Genomic DNA, 18665 nt, shown 5'->3' with positions numbered 1-18665 from the left:
AAAAATATGTGCACTATAGTCTAGAAAAATTTTATAATCATTTTGTCAAATCAAATATTGTTGATAAGAAAGTACTGATACTCAAGAAAAATAATGTTTCTCTTTAACAAAAATCTTATTTGAAAAATGCATATATTCATTATTTATAATATAAACGATCCACCTATGCATCCAATATTTTTTCACCGGGCTTTTGAATATTTTTTTGCAAAATCTACATAAAACATGAACGATTTACAAAAAGGTTCGTATTTTAAGGAGTGTATAGGTATCCTTTTAGGATGTTCTTAGACGTAGATAACACTTGAATTGCCTACACTAGGCCTCTTGTCTATTCTTCAGATAAAAGGATTACTCTTGCGAATCCTTTTGCTGATAAGGAATAGATTTGAAATCCTTCGACGAGAAAATACAGATTTTGGAATAAATTTTATAATATTAAAAGACGAGAATTTTTATACTATGATATAATATATTATTTTCATGTATACCAGTACCTACTTATTAGGCAAATGCTAGACAATAACAGAATTAATAGAATATTGATTTGTAGCAAAAATGGTTTCATTTACAAGGTTATTTTATTACGTATGAATTCATCACACTTTATATTTTTTATTAAATTATTCTACATAAGATTTATTAAATATGTATTATTATTTATTATTTTCATTCCATTTCCCAAAATACATAATCTCTTAATGTATCAGATAATCCAGGCTCTATACATTAATAATTTACAAACGTTCTATAAATAGTAAAGTACTTAGCATACTTAATGCTAATATACTATTTAATCCTGTTATAAATTTAAATGTACACTTTGAGAAACATGTGAGATTATAAGCTACTTAAAATTAATCTGTATTATTTCATTTCCAAAGCCGGCATTGGAAAATATACTTATCTTGTTACTTGTTGCAATAATAAACACAAGAAGGATTAATATTTGTATTTATGAGACAGAATTATATTGTTCATTTTTTATTAATTTTTTTACTGCTATAAATATTAGATTTAGTGCAAATATTAGTTATATATTTATTAATACAAAGGTGTATATAAAATAAATAACAGTGTGTCCCAGAACTCAACGCCAAACCAAAACTGGGTGATAGTATTGACAGTAACTGTCCTGAAAAAAATTATCTCAAGTTGTTTGTAAATTATGAGCTTTTAAATATAACTTAGAGCTTTGGTAAATTTGTGACTAATTTTAGGTTTTTGTGGTTAATTATTAATTAACTGGATTAGTAACCGTAAATTACATTTCTAGGACCACAGTCAAAAATAATGACACAATTGCTCAATGTTTTTAAGACTTTTTGTTAAACTGATTTTAAAATTTTCCAAATTGGTCTATTATGAAAGGTCTTTCTTTATTAAAAAAAAGTACTAATATATTAATAAATTGCATACATTCCTAAAAAAGTCTTTCTAATAATTATTATTTCAAAAGAGTAACAAAAAGATTCGTTTAGGCCATACAATTTCAATTAAAATAAATGTTTAAAGAATTTTTTTTACGAGTTTGATATATTTAATTATTACTTGTTTAATTTCTTAAAACTTATGTATAATATTAAACCTTATAATTAAAATAAATTTCTCTTATACTATTTTCTACATTAAATTAAATGTTATAATAGTAATAATGAATAAATTTTCACTGAAGAATTTCCAATAATAATTATTTTAGTATTACTTTTTTGTAATTGCAGCTGTAGAATTTTAGTAAGAAATTTCAGGTTTGTACAGCCTGATGTCAAGCAGTATTGACGAAAAAAGTTTTTATTTATAGATATAAGTAACAAATGTTTAGCAACTATAAGAGTATCACATAAATTGTAATATTAAAATCATGTTCTCTTTCTGTTTATTAAATAGAAACATGCCAACCGTTGGGTTGCCTTCTAAAAAGCGAAGTAGTTAAGTAAAATTATGAGAACAGTTTTGAGTATCCTTAAATAATAATACTAAAAAATATTTTATTAATTATTGAACCAGGCTAAAATAAAAAATGTAAAATATATATAATATGTATAACATGCTGATCAATAAATACAATTAAATAAGTTCAATTTGTTAAAAATATTAAGACATGATTTATACAAGTAAAATGATATAAATATTTTATTAAAAATTACATATTTTCACCCTGCTGAACAAACTTTGTTTTTATATGATGAAATTTTTATTTAGGTAGATTCAAAAAAAAAGTTACATAAATGACATGAACAAATTAACAAATTCATAGAGAATTAATATATAGTATCCGCGGTAAAAAAAATAATATTACTGTTAATTTTTCCACCCAAAATTATTGCTACAATTATGTTGCGTATAAATTTTATAATCTTGTACTATATATTAATTGTTTTCACTACTAGTAATAATTTCTAAATTTTACTTTTTAATGATAATTTGATATACATTATAACTTGAATTCATATTTTAAGTGAATTAATTTATCAAATACTGTTCATATGTGCACTATTCAATCTACGATTAACTAAATTAGTGCTTTTTTACTGTGCTCCAATTTGCATGATATTTTGGAATTTCTTGAACCAAGTTAATTCTAGATGAAAATGATTATTAGACATATATGCATATCAATTTATCAGATATTTGAAAGACATTTGAATAATAAGTACAAGTTTTATTTCAAATTCTTTAGGTTTTGTTCCAAAATTTATAATGTATAAGTTCACTTGTAGTTCAAGCAAATTTTCTCGACATTTTCGACACATTTCATCAACTGATTCAAATGAGTTTTAAATTTTCCAAAATATTTCAATATTTTCAAAAGTCGATTTTTGAAAAAAATTCTAAATTTTCAAAAATGTCGATTTCTTTCAAAAATAAATCTAATTATAGCAAAATTTTCAAAAAATCAAAATTTAAAACAGTCGCTTTTTCCAAATTTTAAAACTTTAAAAAAATCTAAATTACGGTACGTCAAGTTACATCAATTTGCACCACTAGTTCTGTTATTTTTTCTCTGATTTAAATAATTAGTATAAATACTGAAAACTAGTATTCTATTTATAATTATTATTTGGTATTAAATAATGATTTATTACTAACGTATTTCTGTTTTTTTTTCAGAAAATGCTACGAAATTCTGCAACTTGGACGGAACCTGGAACAATTACACAAATTATTCAGAATGCAAACGAATAACACATTTACCTGTTCACGATTTTCTGGAAGGAACAGAAATACCCAGCATAATATATTACATAGGATACACAATAAGCCTGGTGGCTTTGGGGCTGGCAGTTTGGGTGTTCCTCTACTTCAAGTGAGTTGAGTAATTTATTAGAAACCTAGAGAACCATTGAAACTTGGTGTAAGTGGCATTGCACCACCTACATAAGTCGCTAAGTCTTGTATTTAGAATCTGTCAGTCCTCAGAGTATAAAGTCAACATGCATTTCACTTTATTTTTTCCACATTTTCTTCTATCCCAAGTGTTTATTACATATTTTTTCGCCCTCTCCATTTTCCGACTCCGATTTTCTTTTGATCGCAGAATTAATCCGGCAGAGACTTTTCTCCTCGACTTTCCCCTTGATTTTCTCCAAGACTCGTTAAAGGTGAAAAGTAAATATACTTAAAAGTAATCCAGAGAGTTCCATTTTATATTAAGTTGACCATAGTAGATGGAAAGGAGAATTCTGTTGTATTATTTGTGTTCCAGAAAATCGAAATGAAATATGGTGTTTTGCTAAAATAAATAAATTGCATACTGCGGTTGTAGAAGGAATTGGCTTATGGTTAATCCTGGATACAATAAGTAGAAAATGTAGAATATAACATAATCAAACTGAATGAAAAATTGTAATATTTAAAGTCCCCTAGGATAAGTTACAGTAATCGTAAAAAAAACGAAAATTAGCAGTGTATGCCATCGTGTCTCAAGGCAAATTGCTGGAACTTCCCGTAACAGAAATTAATATTTGTAAAAAAAAAATTAAAACTTTTTTTAAACTGCAAAAAATAGGTTTTTAAGAATCTTGAAATTTTTGAAAAATAATGACTTTCTTGAAAAAAAGTTTTTTTGTTTTATTTTGAAATGTTTTGGAAAATTTCGACTTATTTTTCAAAGCAATAGCACTGCTTTAGCTGCATATAGACGCAATATCGAAGCGCGTAAGCGCCGCGTCGCAGTCTAACGGATAAACAATGATATAGACTCAATAGAAATGTGAACAAATTTATACTTGATCATTTTTAACCGCCAAGTGGCTTTTTTCACTTTTTCAACTCGATCTCCAAAACCGCTACACCTGCCTTCCCAACAATTTTGGAAGGACGGATGGTCAGTTCTCTCAAAAAACTGTATTACTTTTTTTTGCATTTTTTGTCCCGTATCTTCGAAACCACTGGATCTGCCTTGTCCAAAAACTAATCAGCAGAGTTTTCTTTTTAATAGGAATCTAATGAATAAATCATTCAAATCGGTTGAACCGTGTTTCCAAAATCGTTGAGAAAAATTTGTATTCGAACACACACACACTTACGCATCTATTTTTTCTAAGGTATGCCAAAATGTTCAGAAACCTTTGAAACGTAAAAATATATAAAAAATTTCATTTTCGATTTTTTTGCGATTACTATTACTTAGTTAATGAAAGTTAATGAAAACTTTGTTTCAAAGGACTCTGAACATTTTGTCATACATAAGAAAAAATGATGTATGTGTGTGAGTGTGTGCGGATACAATTTTTTATCGACGATTTCAGGAACATGGATCAACAGATTTGAATGTTTATCCGTTAGACTACAACTTCGATATTTTGTCTAAAAACTAAAAAAGGATACGCAGCGCGATTTCTATGAAAAAATGTTCAAAATTTTCTAAAAATTTCAGATTTATGAAAAAGGACATGTCTTCTTCAAACAATGTCAACATTTTCAAAAAAAAAAAATGAATCACAAAATCATTGTCACAAAAAGCAGCGCGATTTTTGTGAAAAAAGTTCGAAATTTTTAAAAATTATCAAAAAAGACATGTTTTATTCAATAATATCAACATTTTTAAAAACAAGATTTTTTTTTAAAAAAAAACAAAAATGAATCAAAATCATTCTCAAAAAACGCAGAGCGATTTCTGCGAAAAAAGTTCAAAATTTTCAAAAAATTTCAGGTTTATCAAAAGCGACATGTTTTTTTCAAACAATATCATCATTCTCAAACTAAGATTTTTTAAAAAAAAAACAAAATTAAATCACAAAATCATTGTCACAATTACAAACATAGATGCACAATTAGAATCATAGTTATTTGGATTAGTAAAAGGTTTTCGCGTTGGTTTTAGCTGTGTCAACAAGATTTTCACCTCTTTCAAAACCCTTTTCTCTACAAAACACCACAACCCAAAAATATCCATAAAATCCATTTATAAATTATCCAAAACGCTGAATCCTTGAACCTCATCGCTCGTAAATCTAGTATGGGTTCACTTACATCTTGGCCTGATATTATTTTATGATCAAACTTTAGCAGGAAGTTCTATTGGCATTTTGCCAATTTGCAATATTTCACTTAGAGATATTACAAAATTTACGACGTTTTTTTTATAATGTATCAACGAAATTCATAAGTTGTTTTAACACATATGTGTGCACTTTAGTAAATGAATCAGAGCACAAGAAAAAGAGACCAGGATAGAGTGATATGGAAGCACTTTGGGTTATTAAAATTGGTGATTGTAAAGGTTTGGTGATAAATGATAGTAAGGGCAGATTCATTAATATTTTTATAGTGTTATTGGTGATTTTTAATGGTTTACTTCAAATAAATCAATGTCACAATTTGAGGGTACCTACTTTTGATCAATAATTTGCAGCATATTGATCACAATGTATGTGTCGAAACATATATATAAATAATTATCTATATTTATTTTTTAACTTGTTATATATATATATATATATATATATATATATATATATATATATGTATGAATAGAAACTCCTCCTACACGGTTATTCAAATTTTGATAAATCTTTTGCAGTTTGTCAAGGAAAGTTTTCAGGATTTAAATTATTATGAAAATATGGTAATATTGTAATAATAAATGAAAATAATTTTGCCAGAAATGTCACCTGCCAGAAATGTTATTTTACTTGAAATTTAGATTTAGATTAAATAATCACAAATGCAAATGCAAAGTATAGAGTGGATATTAAATTTTTTTGAAGTTTTTGAATTGTAGACGTGGGTACAGGTCAACGTCCATCGGGTCATCTAGTGTATATACATATACATATATATATATATATATATATATATATATATATAATCCACCATATAGTATTATTAACATGACTGTATGGTTTTCCAATACGTCTCGAATAGATTACAAAGTCTAGACGCAATATTAAGAAAGTATATTTCAAAAACACATTACGATGCAAAGTACTCACCTTTTGCTAGAAAAAAATAGTTATTTTTAAAATATGCAGGTCGGCTTTAGATTTTATTAAATATTCCATAAAGGTACATGGAAATTTGTTTTCGAATGAATCGGATTAAAAACGTATGTAGTGTATTTTTTACTAAAAATATCTTTTCTTAATCGAAATGCTATAACGTTGCCATTTAAATTTTCTTATGTTATATTTAAAATTATTATTTTATTCAATATTTTATGAAATTAATTGGAATTTGTTTCATTTTATATTTATTGCAAGTTTACTAATTAAAAAAAATTCTCAAAGACATATTAATATTTTTATACGAAATATTTGAGAAATTTATTATAGAAAAAAGTTTATAAATTACCTTACTGACTTAACAATATTTCCTAATGTAGCGTTATTTTAAAAAAATATAATTAAAAAATATAATATTAGACATTAAGATAACCTGTATTTATAGGCTCTATTTATAAATATCAGACTAAAAAAATATTTCAACATTCGATTTTTTTATATTATTTATGAGTTGAACTTAAAAAACTCTTACGGTTTGAATAAGACTTTTAATCAGTTTAATTCTATTATAAATATAATAGTTATCAGTACCGATTATGTTTTGATATTAATGGTTATTAATTTTTATTTTCACAATAATCAAATAAAAGAAAAACTAACAATTTTCCTTTTTTCAGGGACCTTCGATGTTTGAGAAATACAATTCATATAAATTTGATGTGCACATACATGATGGCAGCCTTGATGTGGATTTTAACATTAACATTACAGGTATTAATTAAATTTAAATTTATTTGTTTGTAAATATGTCATTTGAAATATTCTAAATTAATCTATACGAGTCATAATATTAAATAGTTTCATTATTTATTATAATTACACATTGATGATCAAACGGTTATTAAATAAGCCATATAAATTCAATTATTTTGTTCACGGGTCATAATTTAATTAATTCTGCTAATATAATATTTATTGTGTTCTATCATTAAAATAAATATTTGAATAATTATTTTTAGTTGATCTTTATGTTTATTTGAATAATAAATATGTGGGATCAAAGTAGATTGAATATAGGATTCGAAAAAATGAGAATGTCATGTCATAATATATAAGTATTTATGTAAACAAATATTTTGTAATACATTTTTATAAAGTTGGAAATGATTAATTACAAATCAACCCAACTCAACTTTACTCATCATGTAATAATTTGTTGATATCGGTACGCATACAACAACATTTCTCTATTCACACACACGACGACTAATCACAATCGACCCATATAGAAATGATATCATCGAGAGCGAATGACGGATCATTGGCACTCGAATCTTATCTTATCTTATCTGCCGTGACGCACTTCCGTTGCATTTGTACGGATTTACACCCTAGTCGCGCCTAAAAAAGTTTTACTTCAAAAATAAATCTCATACATCGTTTTAAGTTTTGTTCAAATAAATTGTCATCAGAAGTCGTTTGATGGCACTAATAAATCCTGATTAAATTCCAATGTTAAATTAATTACAAGAATAAATGAAATTGAATATTTCTCTTTTTTGAAAAAGCACACAAATTGCAAAATATAGAACTTTCCAATCTACTAAACTTTTTATGAGAACACCAAATATAAAATAAAATCTAACACCTTATTATGCTAAACGCCAACGATAAACTTCAAAGTTCAACCTTCCTTAGTTTTTCTGTCTATTAATGAGAAACTTATAAAACTTTTTAAATATTTAACCAAGTGCGAAAAATTATCGCTACAAAATTAACTTCCTGAAACTATCCGGCTGTAGAAAGACCATTAATTACAGAAAACTGGAAATTTCAACTTTACTCAATCGAAAACTTCTCTAAGTAATTATGTATAAAGTCGAAGTGGTATTAATCCAGAGTCAATTAAAGAAATGAGCAAAACTCGGGAAGAATTCTGGTATGGAATTGTACTGGAAGTAATTACTTTGCAATCAGAAAGATTGGGTTTGAAGATGATCGTAAAAGATTAAGGTGGATTTTGGCAGTTTTTTTTCAATTAGAAAATAATGTCTCTTGCTTTACTGTTTTTATTGAATTTAAATATTTGATGATATTTGAATGATAACCAGTACTAAATGGATTAAATTCATGAAGAGACGTGGGATTCACCAAAATATGGGTGAAGTCGTGCAAGAAATAGTAATAAATTACAGTCGTACCTTGACTTACGAGCGTTTTGATATACGAGCCGCCAAAACAACTATTTGTTTCCTCAATATACGAGCATTTTTCGAGATACAATGTTTTAGGAGAGTAAGAGTTCTCTAATTAAAAATGGTAAATATAAAATGATTGGGTTGGCAACTAAGTAACTCTGGTTTTCAGTTTAGGTGGTTTTAATTTGATTTTTGGGTTTGCTGATGTTGTCCAAATGTAAAATAATACCTTTTGTTAATGAATGGTAAGGAATTTAGATGTCGATCATTAAAAAACAGGTTTTTTTAATCAATGCTTAGTTTTTGTTTGGCGTTCGTTGAAAGATGGAGAATCAAAACGAATTTTTTTGTCATATTTTGTTTTTCTTATTTTTGCAAAGGTAAAGAGCCATCTCAAGCTTACAAAAAGTTACGAACAGTTTATGGTGACACTTTGCCTTGAAAAAATGGCAGTGTCAAAATTGGTTTGCAAAATTTCGTTCTGGTTTTCACTCAATGTTGAGAAACGATCTGGACGTTCAGTTTTAGTTAATTACTGAGAAAAAATCTACTTTTAGTCTTACCTAACGATCAATTCTGATGTCTACATTAAACAACTAATAAAATTACACAATGCAGTAGAAGAGAACCTTTTATAAAACTGTTACTTATAAGTTTGTCATTGGCGCTTAGACTAATCTAATGTATTTATCGTAGTAAATACCAATGCGGGTGTCTGTATATCGTTGTCCAAATTATAAAACTGTTCTTTATAAATTTGTCATTGGCTCTCCGACTAATCTAATGTATTTATCATAGTAAATCCCAATGCAGGTGCCTGTATAACGTTGTCCAAATTTACTGAATGACCACCGTCAGTACTTTTGACCCATTTTGAGTAAATTGGTCTACTCGTTTAATAGAGGAAACTGTAACTCACATAGGAATTTAGTGACTGGTGTATATTTGCTTGAATAGAATTCTGTTACTTCTGTAAAGCAGAGTTTCTCAATCTGAGGGTCTGTGGACAGAAGACATAGTTTGTTAATCATACTTTTTAAATTTATGAGTAGTGAGTGAAAGATACATGAATGGATATATGAGTACTTGCTCTAATAAACAAATGAGCAAAAATATTTATGAGTGCATGACAAAAAAATTGAAGTAAGTTTGGGAATTCATAGATTTCATCTCAATATAGTCAGAAGTGATTCTTTGTGTTACCCTAAATTATACTTGACGAATTTTTTTAACAATGTTTTTGGAAATTTGTATCAAAGACGTTTGCATCCAATTTAACCAGGTTTTGAACTTTATCCTATTTCTTGAACCAGGTTTATGCATATATAAAATTGCTTTTGTGCAGAATTTTCATTGACACTGATTTCTATTAATTTTCATCAAATATGCCCTAAATTGTTTGCCACCTCTGTTTCTATAATATATTTAGTGCACATGTGTGATCGGCTTTTATTCGACATGACAGAGCTTTGATCATCATGAATTGAAATTCATAAAGCATTACTGAATATGTGAATAAGTTTATATATATATATATATATATATATATATACATATATATGTATATATATAATATAATATAATATATGCACTGTATCTCGGAAATTAATGGCTCTTGTACTATGAATTATCACAAACTGGAAATTCGGGGAAGGAGTTGGTTTCGTGTTAGAAAATTGTATGCAACTAATTAAATTTCTGAAAATATATTGTTAATTTTAATTTAAAAATATTTTTTGCAACGTTTATATAACTTCGTATAAAAACGTAACTGCTATTGAAATAGTTATTATTACACTTTAATTCCACTAAGATTTCAATAGTATTTTTCTGAGATATTTTTTCCTTAGCCTTATATTACCATTGTTTTAAATATTCATAAACTAATGTATATTTATTTTGTCACTTTTATATTATTGAAATGAGTTAATTGTGAACAATTTTTTTTGGGCAGACATTAATAAGTAGGTATACCCTAAAATCGATGTAGATAATCAGTTTTGATTTCAAAAGCTGATTTACTGGAATTTACTCGATTCATTCAATTTTTCAGTAGTTTGTGAAAATGTGCAATTGATCACACTTCGACACAACATTTTGTGAAATTACTTTATGAGTATTAAAAAGTTTTACTTTTTATTTATTATAATCTGTAAATGTGTACTTTTAACTAGATTGCATTAGTCTATAGTGAAAGCTTCGTGTTTGCGGTAACATATTGCATTTAGAGAATTTACTGCCACTATAATTCTATTACAGTTTCATTAAATTTTGCCATTAATCTTGCAAATGCGAAACGACTCGTTGTTGCTAACTTTATTACTCGGATTAATTAAAATATACACTGTATTTTTAATGGTAAATATGACTTATTTAATTATAATATAATTTCATAAGAAATTTCCAGAGAGAATGTAGTTTATATCCTGCAGTCATGTTTAGGTTTTTATTGTTTTACTCGAAAAGGAGGTCAAGGTCTACCAATTTTTTTAAGATTAAAACCATAGTTTCATAGTTTAAAAAGTCCTAATTCTTGAAAAAATGGAGAAATTGTGTTATCATTTTTGACTATTTTGGTCTAAGTAATGTTATAGTAACCAAAGTTGTAGTAACCAAAAAAACTTACAACTACCTGTATATATATGTATATATATGTATGGGGGGGACCCTGTTTATATATGTATATATATATATATCACTTTACCCAAAGATTAGATTCTCCCTCAGTACCCAGTTAATTTCCACGCTGGCATCAACGCATTTAGCATTCAAATTAAATCGTTATATTATACTAATGGCCCAAGCACTGTTCAAATATTAATCTGCAAAACATACGTCATTTGTTTGATTTAGAATACAAATATTAATAATATATATTTTATTTCTCATTCCGATCATGATTTATAACTTTCAAGAGATTCGTATAATCTATTTATAACAGCTTTTCAACTCAATGGGAATCTATTTTTGTACAAATCGGTTATTCATTTTATTGATGCATTTGCTCGAGGAACCGAATTTGTTTTGTTAGTACAATAAGAAATGTTATATATATATATATATATATATATATATATATACATATATATATAAAATAATGAGTAATACTAAACTAGTGCAGGTTCATGGGAAGAAAAGTGTAAGAGATTTCTCATTGCCATTTCACACCGCAGTGCGCGAGATAAGCTATTTCCAATTAGAAACATTTTTTTTATCTAAATTTTAAAGTGAAAATAGACATCGATGCTACGCATTGTCAGGTTGCCAGAGGGAGCTTGAACCAAAAATTTAGAATTGCAGAAATTTAGAACTTTAGAAAATTAGAATTCCAGAAATTTAGGACTCCAGAAATTTGGAACTCCAGAAATTTGAAACTCCAAAAATTTTGAACACCAAAAACTTGGAACTTCAAAAATTTTGAACTCCAAAAATTTGAAACTTCAAAAATTTTGAACTCCAAAAATTTGGAAAGACAAAAATTTAGAAGTCTAGAAATTCAGAACTCAAAAATTCTACAAAAGTTACAACTACAAAAAGTTAGGACTACAAAACGTTAGGACTACAAAAAGTTATGACTTCAAAAAGTTAAGACTTCAAAAAGTTAGTACTTCAAAAAGTTAGGACTTCGAAAAGTTAGGACTTCAAAGAGTTAGGACTTCAAATAGTTAAAAACTATTCTACGAATTATATGAGAAAAAGTATTGTGCGGAAAATTTTAAATTTAACTTGTTCAATTACTATATAAAGTGGTAAAAACAAATTATATTATGTTATAAGTAAAAAACAGAAAATATATGCATATTTGTTTTTATTATAGAACAGATTGTATTATAGATATTACGCGTTTATCTTTGATTAAGAAAATGAAGTATAATTTTACCTCGACATAAATATTTTTCTTATAAAGGAGATTATTTAAGTATTAAATATGGTTTGTTCATTTATTATATGAAATGAATTTTCTGGGCAAAATTAATTTTTTATGCAAGCTTATATTTAATAAGAAACGTAAAAAATGTGGATTTCGTGACTTTATCCTTTTTTTTAAATATTTTGCTTAAACGAGATAAAGGATCATTATTAATCCTAATATATAAATATAAATATATAAATTCAGATCTAAACAGCAAATAATTGAGCAAAATTCGGAGCATTATATATTTTGGTTGTGTATATCGGGGCACAAAGGTCCAATTTTGCTCCCAGTAATTATACTGTCTAAATCAAATGAACTACATCACAACAAATAACACATATGAAACAAACAACTATTTGACTATTTCCAGTAAATCAGTTAATTCACTATTGTAGAAGTATGTTTTTTACCGTTTTTCTAAAATTTTCCACATGTTTGTTTTTACCTCACAGGTTGTGAAAAATGGGCCAATCAGGCAGCAAAAAGTTTTAATGTCTTATTTTTAATTTTAAAAGGATTTTACAATAACTGAATTATATATAAAATAATTTATAACTAAATTATCCATCGCTTGCAATTTTTTACAAATTTTACACTGCTTACAACCTTGATCTCGTATTTCGTCAGAAATATTTATTACCAGAGTTGGAATAACTATTAATTTTTCTAAAATTTCTTCTTTGAACTAAATTTACATTTCTATTTACTATTTTTTATAGCTTACATCTTTGTCAGGGTAAAGATCCAGTTGCTCATTTTTATCCCACCCACATGTGAGCTTTTTATAAAGGTTATATAATAAAACTGTAAAACATTTAAATAAGGTATACTTAAAAATATGTTAAGGTCTGGTAAACTAAACAACAGTGCTCACAGATAAAAAAACTAACAACGAAAGAAAATACTTTTGTTATGGATTTTCAAGCATTGTCGTTTATCTCCTGATAGCAACGTCGTAAGAATCAAGGTGATGGCTGGTTATACATTTTTTGCCCTCTACTTTCAAATATTGTTGAAAAATTCTTAACCTAAAAAATAACATATAGCTATTTTACCGACGCCTAGTTTGTATTTTGATTGTAGAATTCTTCACCACAATGAAATAATACTTTTTTCTTATTATATTCGAACAAAAAGCAATTATCCAGAAAGCCCCACGGGCTTAATTCTGAAACACGTGAAATTCTCATAACTCTCCTAATTAGAAACCTTTTCTATATTTAACATCGAGAACCAAGAAAGATTAAAATTTTACATGAACTTCATTCATTCTTTTCTTATTCTTAGCTCTTAAGACACGAATTTGCTTAATTTCTTTAAACGTTTTCCTGATGTTCTTTGAAAATCTTTGGAAAACTCTCTTCCGGCGGCTATAAAATAATTAAGCTCGAATGATTAACACGGCGAGAAAATTATTTTTGTATTATTTGCATTAAAAATAGATTGTGATGAATGGAATGTGTTTGGGAATAAGAAATTTGGTAATTAAATGGTTGGACAATAAAATGTACCAAGACAGTATCGTTATTTACAGGGTTCAATACACTAAATCTTTTCATAAAATATCTCGTCACCAAAATTTGTTATAAATCTTATGGATAACAATCTATAATAATATACACTTAATGCAAAACTTCCATAATTAACTTCACGAAGAACAACTTTGTTTTTGCAAAAAAATCTAATTTGCTAATTTTATATTTTCTCGGTGCTTCAAACTATTCTGAACCGTATGAGACCAAATTTGCAAAAAATAATTTCTCTTCATGATGTGACATTTTCATCGTTTTCCTATCACCACAATTTCAAACATTCATAAATTCAAACCATCTCAAAATACATCCTTTCCTCCTTTTTCTACTACAAAATTCAGTTTTCCAATTCTCATATCCAATTTGTGGTATCTATGGAATTGAATATTAATTTGCTATCTGAATAATTTATTGGAAATATTTCCGTGCAAAATTGGCTATGGAATTGGAAATATTGATAATGATTTGTTTTTAATTAAGACGTACAAATATTATATTATTCGTTGAAGAGATCAAATAAAATTGACAAATGTAATGGAAAATGAATCCTTTGGATTGTGATTGATGCGACATATAATTTTGCTTGTAAATGATGAAATGAACATTAATTAAATGTGTACCAGTAGAAACAGAACAAATATTGGTAAAAAAATTAATGAGATGTTCTGGAAGTATTTGTACAAAAATCTAATTAAAACTTGATGTTTTCTGCATATTAGAATATTTGAATATGCTTTATATATCTATTTTAGAACAATTTAACATTTCAAAAACAATTGAAGTATTTTATTCTTAAAATTCTTGTAAAATATATTTTAATATTTTAATATATAATAATTAATGTTAATTTATAAATACTATTTTTTTTCAGTTAACTGCAACTCCTGACAACACTTCATGTGTGTTTCTCGTAATTCTCCTGCACTATTTCTCTCTGACAAATTTCTTCTGGATGCTGGTTGAAGGTAATTATAAACATAATATTATAATTTTTATATTTATTTAGAAAATTATATGAATGTTTATATATTGATCAACAACGATACGTTCTGTTAAATAAAATAAATATTTAAAATTGATTTCACATACTTTGAAATTCATATAAAGTTTTCTTCAAAGTGATTCTCCAGGATAAAAATAATCAGATGTAGTAATTGATATTTTTTATATTTATATACATAAATACGCATTCGAAAACTACTTTGTAATATATTTTTGTAAATAACATATTTTTTCTATTATTATTAGATAAAATATGAAATTAAAATAAGCACAACTATAATTATATATAGAACTATATAGAACCTATAGAACTTTTAGAAGAAAAATAGCAGAAAAAAAATTCTGTTTGTAAAAGTAGATTTACATGATTTTTAAAGCAAATATATAATTTTTACAGATTTATATGATTTTTAAAGATATTCCTAAATAATATACAAATTACTAATTTATTAGTATAATATAAACTTACAATTTTTGTTCAATTATGGTCAACAAATTGTTTAATAAATGATAAAATAAGTTTTTGAAACATTATTTTGATATTATTAATAAAATATTAATATTAATATAGTTTTAGTATCAATAATTTATCGTAAATTTTTTTAAAATTGCCTTTTAGTTAAAAATTATCAGAAAATGTGATAAAAAAATATTTATATCAATTGTGATAATTTATATCACATTTATATCGACTTTGAAATATGTATCAACATCATTAATGCAGATTTATACATTTTCTTTATTTTATTTATTTATTTATTTATTCTCAATTATTATTTCTTTTACTAAATTTATTCCTTTGGGTAATTTTTCTTTTGCAATAAATTAATATTAATAAATCCTTAATTCCTGTCGTTCTATTCTATTTTTTCATATAATAATATATTTATTCGCTGGATTATTTGCATTTGAATCAATATTTATGCTAAAACTTTGAATTATAAATATGCATATTATTTATGCGTAAATAAATAATTCAATAATTTATTCTTTACAATTTTTATACAGTACATAATATGCTGTTGGATTAAATTTATTATTCCTGGTTTAAAATGAAATATTAAATTTAAATCGAAATTATCATAACACCAGCAGAAGTAAATGGCATTCATATAAATATTACATTTTTTTTACTTATTCGTGCTTTTAAATATTAATAGTCAAAATTGTAAAAGTGTATATAAATATAATATATATTTTGTAAATATTTGAAAAAATTCTCAATAAAAATATTTATTCTCAACACTTCTGCACAAAATATATAACAATATCAGAAAACCTTAAATATATATAAATATTTCATAAATTTGCAAAAATGAAACAAGTATTAAATATCTTATTAAAAGATTAATAGTAGTAAAATGAGATCAAAACAGAATTAATTCTAAATTTTTTTTTTTTTTTTGTATTTATTTTTCATAGCAAGCTATACAAAGTACATTCAGCTACATTTATTCTAAATTTAATGCATTTTTTGTGGTTTTATAAAGATTGGAGTTCAATAAATTATTGGGATTGTATTAGATTGGAATAAAAAGTGTTTTTAGTGCATATTTTTTTTACAAAATATACTAAATAATTTATTTTCTTATTTTCAGGATTATATCTATACATGTTGGTCGTGGAGACTTTCACGAGAGAAAATATCAAATTGCGAGTTTATTTGCTTCTCGGCTGGGGTAAGTGAATTGTATACAATTTATTAAAGATTTATTCTGTAAAAATAAAAGTAGAAAGGCTGAAAGAATTTTAAGGAAGAATACACATATAGAACTCATACATATTTTAAGAGGTTTTTGTAGAACTTGATTACTGTCTTACGGGGACGTTTTTTGGATAAAAGCTTTGGATAAAAAAGTTTGGATTTTAAATTACATTTTCATCAACCAATATTAATAATAAATAAATAAATAAATGAATATTTTAATATTTTTTACAGCTGCACCAGCATTATTCATATTGGCTTGGGCTATTGTCCGAAGTACAGTTCCACCTTCGCCCACAGATGAATCCATGTCCCTGATAATTGGAGTAAGTTATATTTATTTTTCATAATATTTAATAATAAAATTGTACACTTTAGTTTACAAATATTTGCCCAAAATCAACCATACCAATATGAAATTTAAGCAGAAATATGGTACATTTTCTGGTTGCGGTTTCAAGCAAAATGGAGATTGTTCTGATAATTTTGCTACGTGCAATGCATTTATGTTTTATCAAACCGGAACAAGAGAAAAAATATTTTTTCTAATTTTTTCCCTGTTGTATTTATAAACATATATTTCCATGCTTTTTTATCTTTTTCATGAATTATTGAAACGTTTTGTCCGTTTGAATCAATAATGCTCAGCTCGCGTAAAAATCAGAACACACATGAGAATAAAAAATCAGAAATAATAAACTTCTGTGGTTTATTTTAACATTTGGTTATGATATTTTAGATACGTATTTTTTTAACCTTGTTCGCTATTTTTGGGTTTCAGATGGATAATAAAAATATATTTGTATTTTTTCGAAATATTGAAATTATCACCTAAATATATGTATAATTGTATTCAATAGTAGTTTTTGTCGTTTACTTCAATTTTTGTTATAATTTTTTTACTGTCAAGATTTCTTATTACAAACTTTTTTTAGCTAGTCAAAAGTTATGGACAAATAATCTGTTATAAAAAAATTATTATTAACTTCCCGAAGAAGAAGTTTGTTTTCATAAAAAAAATCCGTTTCACTAATTTTATGTTTTCTCGACGTTTCAAGCCATTCTGAATCAAATGAGACCAAATTTGGAAAAAATATGTATGTGTGTATATGTGTATGTGAACAGATTTTTTTCCGTAAATCAACGTTTTCTCAAAAACGACTGGACAGATTTCAAAAATTTAAAACTACGACAACTCGTTTAGCTTTAAAAATTCGTCAAAGTTTGCAAAAATTGGTATCGTTTTTTTGACAAAATTAGACCTTTCATCGACGTTTGCTCAAAAACGACTGAACCGATTTTAAAAATTCAAAAGCCATTCAATGTATCTCAATCAGCACTATAGTTTGTCAGTTTTGTGCGACGATCGGCCGAACTGTTTCTTCGTAATTTGAAAAAAGGTGTTAAACTTTTCATCCACATTTAAGCTCATTCTACGGAATCGATTTTAAAAAATCAAAAACTGTTTGAAAGATATTAGTTGGGAATAATACTGATTAGTTTTAGGTGTAAATCTACCGAACCGTTTTCTTGTAATTAACTGTTGAAAAAAAAAATTAAGCCGATTTTTATAAAACTTTTCTTTGCGATATATATCATGGTCTTATAGAACTTACTGAAATATTACGGCCTTACGACAAGTAATTTAATTTTAAAAATTCATCAAAATTTGAGAAAATAGTTTTTTTGACGTTTGTCAAAATTAAAATTAGACGATTTACATGGTATAACGATAGAGTACTTGGTTTTAATGAACATACTAAACCATTAAAGTCCTATGGAAACTAGTTCAATTTTAAAAATTATTGATTTTGGAAAATTTGCTTTTAGAAAATACTCCAAGTTAACGAGTTTGTTCGTTTTCAA

At 26.0% G+C, this 18665-nt stretch overlaps 1 protein-coding gene across 1 annotated transcript in view; it reads left to right on the top strand.

Moving 5' to 3' along the window:
- LOC113364174 (diuretic hormone receptor-like) overlaps nt 1-18665 on the top strand; it is a 191234-nt gene that overhangs the window by 90079 nt on the left and 82490 nt on the right. Inside the window, exon 3 of the mRNA XM_026606654.1 lies at nt 7124-7217. Coding sequence (XP_026462439.1) covers nt 7124-7217 — 94 coding nt within the window. The remainder of the gene's footprint in view (nt 1-7123; nt 7218-18665) is intronic.

This window comes from Ctenocephalides felis, unplaced genomic scaffold, assembly GCF_003426905.1.
Source record: "Ctenocephalides felis isolate EL2017-DRISC unplaced genomic scaffold, ASM342690v1 CF-g0.4_SCAFFOLD_00845, whole genome shotgun sequence".
Lineage (NCBI taxonomy): Eukaryota > Metazoa > Arthropoda > Insecta > Siphonaptera > Pulicidae > Ctenocephalides > Ctenocephalides felis.
Note: the sequence above shows the minus strand (reverse complement) of the source record. Positions and strands in the feature narration are given on the sequence as shown.